At 56.4% G+C, this 12821-nt stretch overlaps 1 protein-coding gene across 1 annotated transcript; it reads left to right on the top strand.

Annotated features, from left to right (window-relative positions):
- The first annotated feature begins 2197 nt into the window (after nucleotides 1–2197).
- GPR142 (G protein-coupled receptor 142) lies at nucleotides 2198–9742 on the top strand. The gene is given in 4 exon segments (XM_004323413.4): nucleotides 2198–2239; nucleotides 2241–2292; nucleotides 3122–3280; nucleotides 3924–9742. Coding segments are annotated over 4 exon segments (1125 nt in total). The 3' UTR covers nucleotides 4796–9742.
- The last annotated feature ends 3079 nt before the right edge of the window (nucleotides 9743–12821 follow it).

Here is a 12821-nt window from a genome sequence, read left to right as displayed (position 1 = left end):
TGAGAGCAACTCTGAGCTAGAACAGAGAGCAGTGTCGCTTCCCGCCCGAGGCAAGGGTATCTATAACTCAAGGGACTTGTCTGAGGTTTCACGGCTCAGAATGGGCAGAGCCAGGATTCAAGTGCTGCGTTGCTGCTTGACTTTTCTTTCCACAGCCCCATACTGTCTTTTCTGGGAAGCTACTGTGTTGGCGAAAAAGTTCATTCGGCCCTTTGGGTAACAGCTTACGGAAGAACCTGAACGAATGTTCAGTAGCCAATGTTTCAGTAGCCATAGATGATCCCCGTGGGGCAAGGGATCTCTAGTGCTGGAGAAGCAAGCTTGGGGCAGATATAGAGTTTCTGGATCTGTGGCGTGAGTAATCAGACACAGGACGGCGGAGGGGTGGGCTCCCAGCCCCAGCCCCACCCCAGCTGCACCTGTGACGTCTCCCTTCCTGAGCTAGGGAGCCCCCAAACGCTTCGATTGGGGAGGAGCGAATCCTGAGCTTAGGTTCCAGGCCACGTGGATTCAGGGGGGCACAGCGATGCTACACAGGAAGGAATTGCGCCCTGAAGTAACTGACATGATACTGAAAGCTTCCCCTGAAGCCGGGCTGTCCCGCGGTGGCACACCTGCCCTCCTGCCTCCATCCTGCTGTCCCCCGACTGGAGGGCCTTCCGCATCCGAGTGCTGTCCGCCTGGCCCACTTCCTCTGCCCGTAAAGCCCGAGCTCACAGTGGCCTCGTGCTGCCTCAGCCCCTGCTCTTCCGGAGAGCAGATGGTGGGAGCGAGTGACCAGCGAACAGCTCTGGGGGAGGGACAAACCCACGTTCAATGTCCAACCTCCGCTTGCTAGCTCTGTGGGCTTAGCGGAGTTGCTGGCCTTCTCTGAGCCTCGGTCCCCTCTTGTGTGAAACGGAGGTAACCTGAGTTAGCTTGAGGGGCTGCTGGGAGGGTGACACGTGTAGGACAGGGTAGGTCCTCAGGAAATGTCAGCAGAGCCCCTCACACCCGGCTGTAGACGGCCCCCTGCTCATCCGCAGCGTCCTGGCGCAGGGAGGTGGTGGCCTGAGGAATTATCTGTGCTCCTCGCATCCTCTGGGGCTGGAGTCCTGGACACTCTGCCTGGGGACCTGAGTGGGTAGTGCCTACTCTGGTCCCACTGTGCCACCCAGGGGACCTGGCCAAAGCCAGAGGGCTCTCGGAGGACTTCAGGGTCAGGCCCCAGCCAGCAGGGGTCAGCAAGGCCTCTGGGAGTTCCAGGGCTGCGCGTGGAGATGAGGCTGGGGGTGGGCGTCCAGGTAGCTCCAGCCCAGGAATTGGGATCTAACGTAGGGAAACCAGCTCTGGGACGTTCCCAGAGGGTGAGCGTGGGAAGCGAGTGCTGGCTGGGCCTCAGCTCTCCTCGAGCCACTCCACACGTTGTCCCGGGTGCCCTCCGTGGGCTGCACCGGTCGCTCTTCCCCACATGGGCCTGGGGAGCCGGCCGGGCACAGGTTCCAGCCTCTCCAGGGCGCAAGCCACGCCGGATGGTGTTGATCTGCCGGTGACTAATTTTCCTTAAAGGATGGTCCATTTCACCAGGGCCAGGAAAACAACGGCTTGCAAGGAGCCGCTGGGTCTGGGTTTCCCAGCGCTGTTGGCAGCCTGGTCAGGCTTCCGCTGGCCTGGTCGTCACAGCCAGCACTGGGCATGGCTTCCTGCCATCCTTCCAGGCCAACAGCCCGCCAGGGTAGTCTCCTTCTCGTCCCACCACCCGCAGCCACCGCGGCACTGACTGCTTCAAACCTGGCCCGTGGGGCTTCGCTCCAGATCTGGGTCCTGCCCAGGGCAGCCTCAGCTCTCCCTCCCCAGCACGGGTTCCCTCCCCCCAGCCCCCTCTGAGTCAGCTCCTGGAATCTGTCTGCCTTTCCCCAAACGCCTCACGCCCGGGGTTTGACTGCCAGACCGAGGCCAGGCCGGTTCCCAGAGTGCCCTGGAGCACGAGGCAGCCCAACCAGAGCCCTGATGCTACCCCCCGCCCCAAGGTCTGCCTCCCAGCCTCGCCCCTCCCCTGCCTGTGCACCCTCCCCATCCTGGTTTGCTCCGGGCCTCTGCCCCGCCCTCCCCTTCCCCCTCCTCCCTCCCCCCCCTCCACCCCACCTCCGTGCACCAACCGTCAGGCTCCGCACCGCTGGAATAATCCTGGGGCAAACAACGGCTCGGAGAGCTGGCGATGATGAGAGCGAGCTGCTGGGACCACCGGAAAAAGCCACGGGGTGACCCAGGACTCAGCACCCAGGAGCATGCGGCTTGCAGGACAAGAGACAGGTAAAGTATCTAGGGCCAGGGTGGGCAGGGACAGTAAGGCGGCAGGGCCAGTGAGGAATCTAGAGTCCGGGAGAGGGGAGCTGGAAGCGGATATGGAAACGTCAAAAGCTGGAAGGTGGAACCTAAACTCCTAAAGTGTGGACTAAGAGGCAGGGACCAGAGCATGAGGAAGGGCCTTATCCCAGACTGGCCACCTGCCAGCTGCGTGTGACGGCAGGCAGGTCACCTTCCCCCCTCTGGACTCAGTTTCCCAGTCTGAAAACCGGGGCCATTCCAGCTCCGATAGCACTAGGAGAGGGTGCTCTCGAGCGTAGAAAGGAGCGGAACTCAGTAACGTCTCTCCTTAAAGAGGGGGGTGGCTGTTGGCAGAGTAGTGCAGCTGCCGTGAGTTACTGTGGGTCAGGATCACCCGGGATGCTTTAAAAACACAGCTGCCCAAGCGCCGGTGCAGACCCTCTGGCTCAGGCCGCCTGGAGCAAGGCCCAGGGCCCCACCCCCAAACCCCCTCCTGACCGTGACTAGCAGCCCGTTTAGGGCCCTGCTTTGCAGGCTGAAGACCCACCAGGAGCAAATATGATCGAGAAATAGTCTCCGTGTCAGCAAGAAACGCCAAGTGCTTCTTCCCGCCAGAGGGGCAGCCGGGCCACTGCGGGGTGGGCTGGGGTGGAGGGTGCTTGGCACGAAGCGTTACCGTTTGGCTGGGCCTGACCACAGGGTCTGCACAGAGTGGGGGTGAGTAAAGCCCTCAGGGGCAGGGGCAGGGTAGGGCTGCTGCCAGGCCAGGCTGGAAAGGAACCAAATGCTCTAACCCACCCTCTGCGCTTCCCAGCGGGCCAGCTACAGGTGACGCCAATGCTCACACCCAATGGCAGTGGGCTGAGCCAGGAGTTTGAAGGCCATTGGCCGGAGATCCCAGAGAGGTCCCCGTGTGTGGCCGGGGTCATCCCTGTCATCTACTACAGCGTCCTGCTGGGCCTGGGGCTGCCTGGTGAGTGGGGAGCTGGGTCTGGGGTCCTGGGGTTGCCCAGAAGTTGGAGTCCTCCTTCAATGGGTGCCAGTCCTCTGGGCTGACCCCTGAAACCCAGGATCATAGACCCCAGGGCTCTCCTTGCCTTTGTGGGGTGATCTGGGTCACTGGAAAGCCAAGCATAGTGGGGAGTAAAAGTGAGGGGCCAGGAGTTGGGGTGCTCTATAGCTAAACCCAAGTTTTCACCACAGCAGACAGCCCTCTTCTACCCCCAGGAATGGGCACTTCCTAGGATGACTAAGTTTGTGCATGACTGCCCCCAGCTCCATCAAAAGCTTCCTGTACCATCCACTGCATTCAGAGAGCAGAGCTGGGGGTCGGGTGGGGTGTGGATGCAGGAAAGTACGGGTGGAATTAGGGAACTGCCCATCCCTGTGCCCGTTGCCAGGGAAGCTAGCGTATAAGGCAGTGGCCTACGGCGCATGACTGGACAAGGCAGGGCTGATCTGATTAACCTTCCGGACAAAGTGAGGTTTAAGAAGGGTCTGGAAAGAGGAAAAGAGAAGCTAGAACCAGCAGGTGGGGAGGGACGATGAGAAAGCAAATCCGAGGAGCCCTTCTAACGCCTCTGACCTCTCCCCTCCCTGACCTCGGTTGCCATCAGTCAACCTCCTGACCACAGTGGCCCTGGCCCGCCTCGCCGCCAGGACCAGGAAGCCCTCCTACTACTACCTTCTGGCGCTCACGGCCTCGGATGTCATCACCCAGGTAGTCATCGTGTTCGTGGGCTTCCTCCTACAGGGAGCAGTGCTGGCCCGAAAGGTGCCCCAGGCTGTGGTGCGCGCGGCTAACATCCTGGAGTTTGCTGCCAACCACGCCTCAGTCTGGATCGCCGTCCTGCTCACGGTCGACCGGTACAGCGCCCTGTGCCACCCCCTGCACCATCGGGCCACCTCATCCCCAGGCCGGACCCGGCGGGCCATCGCTGCTGTCCTTGGTGCTGCCCTGCTGACTGGCATCCCCTTCTACTGGTGGATGGACGTGTGGAGGGACGAGGACCCCCCCAGCACACTGGACAAGGTCCTCAAGTGGGCTCACTGCCTCATCGTCTATTTCATCCCTTGCGGCGTTTTCCTGGTCGCCAACTCGGCCATTGTCTGCCAGCTACAGAGAAGGGGCCAGAGCGGGCCTCGGCCCCGGGTGGGCAAGAGCACCGCCATCCTCCTGGGTGTCACCACGCTCTTCGCCCTCCTTTGGGCACCCCGCATCTTTGTCATGCTCTACCACCTGTACGTGGCCCCCGTCTACCGGGACTGGAGGGTCCACCTGGCCTTGGATGTGGCCAACATGGCGGCCATGCTCAACACAGCAGTCAACTTTGGGCTCTACTCCTTTGTGAGCAAGACCTTCCGGGCCACTGTCCAGGAGGTCATCCATGACGCCCACCTGCCCTGCACCCTGGGGTCACAGCCAGCGGGCGTGGTGGCGGAACCTGTGCTGAAGCCTGCAGGACTCCCCAAAGGGGCAGAACTGTAGAGGAGGAGCCCATGCTGAGAGCTTGGGGCGGCTCACAGGCAGATTACTGGGGTCTTTGTGGTTGCTTCCACAAAACTTTATCAGTACCCTACTTTGCAATCTGGGGATGAAAGGAGAGGCTCCTTCCTTCAGGGATGGCTTCCCAGGAAGCTAAATTAGTGTTGGTTGAATGAATGAATGAATGAGTGAGTGACTGAATAGATGGATGGATGGATGGATGGATGAATATGAGTTGTTTCCAGCCCACCCCTTCCTGGAGCCCACCTCTCATTCCCTGAGTTGATTACTTCTCCGGCTTCTAGTGGCAATGCCAGGGAGAAAGGGAGATGTCCGCCGGATTCCAGGCCTTTCCTGGGCTGCGGGAACCAAATGCAGGGGGCTGAACAATGGGAGACGGGCTGCCTGAGAAAGGGAGTGGTCTTTCTGTTTTTTTTTTTGAAAGGGAGTGGTCTGAAGCAGATTCAATGCCCCAGCCCTGGGGCGACATAACCTCTGGGGTCTCTAGCATCCTGGACTGATTAAATCCCTGCCCTGGAGCCAGAACAGGTTCAGGGCCCCAGAACAGCCCTGGGGAGGCACTTTCCATAGTTGCTGAGGACCAGGACTAAGAAAGAAAATGTCCTCTTAGCTCAGGGGCCAGGAGAGCGGAAGGGGGCTCCCGGCCACACCCCTAAGCTCACTCCTCTTGGAGAAGAAGCCTCTTTCTCCACCAAGGGGAGGAAGGGAGATGGCTCCGCCGATCTGAGACTCTGAGGGGCTCTGCTCGGCCCCTCCCAGCCTCCCTCCTTTCAGCCATGCCAGCCGGGAGAGGCAGCTGGGAGAGATTAGCAGACAAACCTCCCACCTGCTCCAGGCACTGGGTAAACACATTAGCAGTCTGCTCTCTGCTTTTAGACCAGACTGAGCTGACCTTTCCCCTGAAGGTGAGGTCCGGGCGGGCCCCCACAGGCACCCAACCCCTTAATGGGATCACGGAAGGGAAAGAGCCAGTTCTGTGCTGGGCAAACAGTCGGTGCAAAATAAATGCACTTGGCTTTCCCCCTTTCCTCTCTACTTCTCCCCACAGCAGAAATGTCCAGGAAGGGACTTTCAGCCACACCCAGAAGAAGGAAAAGGCAGGTCCCCAATCCTTTATTCACAATTCTAAACTCCAAAAACTCTGAAAACCAAGACCGTTTTCCTGAGTTTGCCACAAACACACCAGAATAGATACAAGACCACATATGTCTCGGTGCTGTCCCACTGCATAGGTTCCGCTGCAGACTCTCAGTGGGCGTGATTTTGCGACCACGCCCTACACCCTGCCGGAATAGAGATCTGTTACTTTATCTAAACCATACATTACCTTCCTCTATTCTGAAAAATTCTGAATCCTGAGACACCTCTGGTCCCAGGAGTTGAGAGAGAGGATTGAGGACCTGGAAGTCCCATCACTTTTGCCACAGCAAGGTCTCAGCTGGCCCTGAGTGGGTCTGGGGCATGGCAGATTCCCCCATGGTCACTGAAGCAAACTTGGGTCCGCTTGCCTGCTCACAGTCAAGCCAATCTACTGACGCCCGGTTGTGGTGAAGGAAAGGGCAGCATTGATCGCAGGGCGCCAAGCAGGGAGTCCAGGCGGCTAATGCTCAGAAGGCTGCAACTCCCCAATGGCTTTTAGGGAACGGTTTTTAGACAGGGTGAGGGAGAAGGTTGCAGGGTGAGTGATCAGCTCGTGGACACTCTTCTGATTGGTGGGTAGTGAGGTAATCAACATCATCAACCTTCTGTTTCCAATTGGTCTGGAGTCTACATGCTTGTGGGCAGCATACAGTTAATTTCTTCCACCTGGTAGGGGTTTCAGTCTCTGCAAAACAGCTCAGAGGACTTGGCACAGAGTATTATCTATAGCCCTTGAGGAGGAACTAAAGGTCCTTGACTTTGCTTAACGATGAAACTATTATTATTTTGTCTTGTTTGACTGTTTTCTTTTTTCCAATAAATGTATTTCCTTGTAATTTAACATACCAGACAAGGAGTTCGGGCCTTTTAAGCCCTAGCTGCCTGGACTCCTTGCTTGGTGCCCTGCAATAAACGTTGCACTTTCCTTCACCACAACCAGTGTCAGTAGATTGGCTTTACTGTGAGCAGGCAAGTGGAATCAAGTTTGGTTTGGTAGCACTATGTGTGCACAGACGTGTCCGTGGGTAGAGCTGATGCACCAGAGCTTCATTCCTTGCTTAAGGGGGGGGGTGCAAGTCCAGGTACCCCAAGAAGGGGCACAAGAAGGTGAGAGGAGGCCTTCCCCAGCCCAGCCCCAGGGGCCAAGTCCACCCTACAGAGGATAGGTGCTTTTGATGCAGAATCAAATGGAATGTCTTGAGGGAGAGACCCCCATCCCCCTCTATACGAAACCTGTGGGGCCCTGCAGGAGAGCTGCCCAGTACCAGGGGGTACCCTTGGCATGGAAGGCAACTGTGGTGGGGCAAGACTGGAAGCCTGGGACTTTCCTGGTGGTCCAGTGGTTGGGACTTTGTGCTGCCACTGCAGGGGGCATGGGTTCAATCCCTGGTCAGGGAACTAGGATCCCGTGTGCTATGTAGCACAGCCAAGAAAAATAAATGAAGATGGGAAGCCTCTTTCAACTGGCAGGTGGGCTGTCTTCAAGGAGACAGAAAGATTCACTCACCTGTCCCCAAACACCAGGGAAACCAGGTAGTTCCAGAAACAGGTAAGGAGGCTCTATTGAGGCAGGTAGCATTCTGCACTGGTGGGGGATTCAAGCCATGGGAATGTGGGTGTCCCTATTGATGTGACCTCACTTGTACCCACAGGCTGAAGCGACATCAGTGTTTTCAAATAACCCAGGATACTGAGTATTGCGACCATTTTACAGACAGAGGAAACGGAGGCACAGAGAGGTTCAGTGATATGCACGTGGCCCTAAGCTGGTCAAGAACACCACTGAGACTCAAATTCATGTCTACTGGTCCCTGTTTCCTTCTCAGTCCACCCGTCACCTTGCAGGTGGTCTCAGGTGCAGAAGATTAGAGGAAGGGCAGCTTCAGGGCTGCTTGCATCACTTGTAACTTTTTGGTTCTGGACTTAACAGATTCAGGAACCAATATCATATTTCTCTAATAAGATGCATTAGGTAGCAGTTCCTTTTTAATATTTTTGTAACTTTTTTTTTTCTTTTGTGGTACGCGGGCCTCTCACTGTTGTGGCCTCTCCCGTTGCGGGGCACAGGCTCCGGACGCGCACGCTCAGCAGCCGTGGCCCACGGGCCCAGCCGCTCCCCGGCACGTGGGATCTTCCCGGACCGGGGCACGAACCTGTGTCCGCTGCATCGGCAGGTGGACTCTCAACCACTGCACCACCAGGGAAGCCCTATTTTCGTAACTTTTAATAAAAGGACGAGATCGTCACTGTGACAAGCATGTCACTGAAATGGGAATGAAAAGTATTCTTAAAACTGCTCTTGATGACTAATAAGAACCTGCAGTATAAACAAACAAACAAACAAAACAACTAATACTAAACTTTCTTTGGCTTATTTGTATAGAAATATGTTAATATAAATGTTTCAGACATGACATGAAATTTCTAAAATTCTTTAAAAAAAAACAAAACTGCTCACGTTTCCTTTATGCATTTCTATTGTCAAACTCTCAATGGCTTCTGGAGAACAAGACAGCAGGGGTGTGGGTTACCCTTCTCGCCTCCATCCCATCTGCTGAAATAGCTTGGCTAACGGAAATCCTTTTTGGAATTCTAAGTTTTTTCCTTACAGGTCGCCCCCCCCAACCCCCACCCCACACACAATTTGTCAGTTGATCTTATGTTCTATTTTTTAACCCTTTGTTAATATTTAAAGACAATGATTTTTCTAGTGTCTTTCACATCTTTCCAAGTCTATATATGATTTTTGCTGTCTTCTGGTCTCTACATCCATGTGTATTTGTCTTCTAGGGCTGCCTTAACAAAAAAAAAAAGCCATAGACTGAGTGGCTTAAACAACAGAAATTCATTTTCTTAAGGTTCTGGACGCTGGAAGTCCAAGAGCAAGGTGTTGGCAGGTTTGGTGTCTTCTGAAACCTTTTCCGTTGGCTGGCAGGTAGCTGTCTCCTATCTATGTCTTAAAAAGCTCTTTCCTCTTTGCGGGCACATGCCTGGTGTCTCTCCTTTTAAGGACACCAGTCATATTGGATGAGTGGCCACCCTATTGGCCTCATTTTAACTTAATCATCTCTTGAAATTCACATTCTGTGGTACAGGGGGTTTAGGACTTCAATCTGTGAATTTAGGGAGACACAATCCGGCCCATACACTAAGGTTATTTTTCTTCTCTTTTCTTTTCTTTCTTTCTTTTTTTTTTTTTTGGTCTGTGTCACACAGCGTGCAGGATCTCAGTTCCCAGACCAGGGGTTGAACCTGGGCCTCCACAGTGAAGGCGCTGAATCCTACCCGCTAGGCCACCAGGGAAGTCCCCACTGTGGTTAATTTAAAGAAAAATGTTAGTTTGGTGCATATCCAGCTCTTGATGAAAGGAATTTTTCTCTTAGCTTTATAGGAAATGTCCCTCCACTTTTCCTTCTGGTTGGCATAGCAGGATTCAGCCTCAGTCTTGTATCTTTCAACACGACCTCTCCTTTCTCCCTGGATTCTTGGAAGATCTTGATTAAACCGTAATGAAGATGTATCTGGGGACAAGTGTCTTCCTTCAAGAAGTTTGCCCGGAGTCTGCTACAGAGCTTTTAAATTCCACACTGAGAGTATCTTTTCGTTCAGAAGAATTTTCTTCACTTTCTTAATCGTGACTGGGTTGCTGGCCCCCTTTTCCCTCTTCCCTCTTATTTGTCCTCAGGCAGGAGAATAAATGCCTTGTTTGCCACATTTCCTGGGTTCCCTTTAGTGCTCTCGCCTCCAATAGCGTTTTTTTTCCATTCTGCGTCCGGCTTCGAGTTTGCACGACCTGCGGGCATCGCCAAAGATTCCGTGTTATCTGCGCTTACTTCCTCTGCTTCCCCACACGCTACCAGTGCTCCCAGGGGCTTCTGAGGTGCAATCTCACTCCCCCAGCGCCACCCCCACCCCGCCCCACTTACATTCCCGTCCAGCCCGCTTCGGGCTAGTTGGGTAAAGCGCGTCACAGCTGTCCACGTCCTCCTGGGATGGGGAAGGGTGGGAGGGGACAAACCGCCAGGCTTCTGGAGGATCTGCTGTTTTCAGCAACCTGGCCCAGGGGAGGCCCCCCCACCCCCACCCCGGCCCAGAGAACAAAACCCTACTTTTCCACCGAATTAAACGTTGAGCGCCTTGGTCGGCCAGGTTATAGATGTGCCGGCAGGGACAATGGGACAGTCTTTGACATGGGGGTGTCTTGGGGATCCTGGCTCCTTTGTCAGTGGGGAAGCTTGGGCTCCTTAGAGGGCCTTACGGCCCGACTTCCCCCTTTGGCCTGTCGCTATGGGCTCAGACAGCAGAGGGCGCTGCAGGACTGGAGGGATGGACAGACTGGCCTGGGAGCCTGGGGGCGGGGCTTTAAGCCAGATTTCTAGGCAGATCCGAGTTACTGCAAAAAAACTGTGTCAGCCCCGCGAGCCACAGCCAACGGGGAGCAGTTGGGTGGGAAGACTCCGCTGTTCCCCTGGTCAGACCCCTCCACCCTGAAGCCACGAAGCCACGTGCTTCCTCCAGCTGGGGTTGGGAGTGGAGGCGGGCGGCAGGTCACTGCAGTTTTCTCAGATCCTTCTGGTGGTTGGAAAGGCTTCCTGCGCGAGGCACTCTATGAAGGGCCCTTTCATCACCCTCGTCCCTCCCCTCTCCAGGGGCAGGGTCCGGCCAGCCCCTCCCCCGGTCTCAGGTTCAGCTGCCTGCCTTCCCCTTTGTGCGGAGCCCAGCCCTCCTGGGTTCAGAGCCCCAGGGCTCCAGTCAGTCCTCTGGGGTCCCAAGTTCCACCAGCGGTTCCTGTCCACGGCAACCACTTGGGCATCCTGCCCCCTGAGGGAGTTTGAGTCTTGCCACCAGCGGCACACGACAAGGATGGAGGGAAAGGGGCTGGGAAGGTGAGGAGGGAGGGACCCTGCCAAAGCCCACAGTGAGTCAGGAGCAGAGCTGGGACCCAGGGCGGAGGGAACCAGGGTGGGGCTCCAACGAGGCTCCCTGCCCTCTAGCCAGGAGGACCTGGGGAGGCTCTGGGAGCATCTTTGGGGGCAGGAAGCCAGGCCTGGGCTGAGGGGCGCCACGCTGAGGGGAAGGACGAAGGGAGGGGGGGCGAATCCAGAGCAACGTCCCCTCTGAGGCCAACTCCCAGGCCTTCACACCTCTACTCCAGGAGCCGGGAAAAGGGACCCACCCTGGGGAGAAGGGGGCCTGCCCGCCTGGCACTCCCTCACCTTCTCCTTGAAAGGAGAGCTCAGGCCATCCTTCAGGTCCTCCTGGAGAAAGTGGCTGAGGGCCTGACTCAGCCTCAGGGCTGCCCTCCTTGAACTCGTTTCCTCCTCTGGGCAGGAGTGGGGAGGGGGCGGTGAGGACACAGCTGGTCTCCTTCCCACAGGTCACCCCTGACCTCTGAGCCCAGGTCCCCATCCCCATGACTGGGTGTGAGGGGCTGGGTCCTCCCCCCGCCCCAGTCTGGCCTTGGGTGCCCCTCCCACCGGATTGCCAGTCCTCCGCCCCCTCCACAGCTGCTGGAGGTGAAAGAGTTAACGAGGTCTGTGGCCGTTTCCTTCCCGGGCTCCTCCTGGATGTATATTTAGCAGACAGGGCAAGGCCCAGGGAGAGGAATGCCCAGATGCCCTGGCACTGTAGCCCCTGATCTGCCACACCACTCCTGGGGGGAGGGGAGGGACGATGGAGGGGGGCAGGGATGTGTGAGTTGGCCTTAAATGGAAGGCTGTGGTCTCAGAGAGGACTTCAAGGCCCCAGTAGGAGAGGGCAGGACCTTGCTCTTTTTCCAGGGAGAAGGACTGAGTGACCAGGTCTCCCAGGGACACGGGAGGATTGTGGAAAGCGGGCTGGGATCAGAGGGCTTACTGTGGCGGGCACTGGGGCAGGGCTCACTGGGAGAGTTCCTTCCACCTACTGACCCCCGTGCTGGCCCCGGCCAGGGGGCCCGTGGGAACTGAGGGTCTCTGGCAGGGTGCCCCTTCTGGTCCAGGCACCCACCCGGCTAGAGCAGAAGAGTTTTTCTAAGTTCTCCACGGAGAGCACTTCCAAGGACCCTGCCCTCGAGAGCATGATGTTGAGAAATAACTGGAGGTGGGCTGATGGCAGAGTATTTTGACTTTGAGAGGGTGGAAACAGTGAAGCAAGTAATCCAATTCCTCCAAGAACCTCTGGGACGTTCTGTTCTTAGGAACTATATTTTGTTTGCATGTTTGTTGTTTTTTAATTGGAGTGTCTGCACCCTTCCCAGAGACCCAGGGAGAATTCTGAAGATCTTTACCTCTCATCCCCAGGGCTTGTCACCAGGGGCCCTCCTTTCTTCCCCGGGTCAATGGAGCCGTCCAGCCAGATCCCAGAGAACCTCCCACTTGTCCTAGAACTCAGTTCCCTGACCCACTGACACCCACTGAGGCCTGGGGTACGCGCATCTCTGGGTGGGGCCCCCTCAGCCAGCAGAGAAATGGGCCCTTCCAGAAAAGATCCAGGGGTCGCCTGCCATCAAGACATGCCAGTGGTTACAGGTCTTAGTCTGTTTGGATTCCCCTGACCAGGGATCACCACCCTTCTAGAACTTTCTGTGTCACGAACCCTCGTGGAGGTAACTAACCCAAACCCCTCCCCCAGAGTGCCCTCTCTACAAACTATGAGGACGCAGTTTGACCTGATAATTCTTTCTGGGGGGGAGACCGTAAAAGTATGGAGATGGATGCAAATGAGCTGGTCTGCTGTTTGATGCAAAGACCACACAAGTGTTGCGGTGGGACATGGTGGGGAAGCCACAGGGCTGGCACCGGAGGACCTGGGTTCCAGGCCCTTCTCTGACACCAATGCACTGTGTGACTTTGGGAAAGTCATTTCCAACCCCGGGGGTCTCAGTTAC

Source organism: Tursiops truncatus, chromosome 20, assembly GCF_011762595.2.
Source record: "Tursiops truncatus isolate mTurTru1 chromosome 20, mTurTru1.mat.Y, whole genome shotgun sequence".
Taxonomy (NCBI): Eukaryota; Metazoa; Chordata; class Mammalia; order Artiodactyla; family Delphinidae; genus Tursiops; species Tursiops truncatus.
The sequence above is the reverse complement of the archived record's forward strand: the minus strand, read 5'-3'. Positions and strand labels throughout refer to the sequence as shown.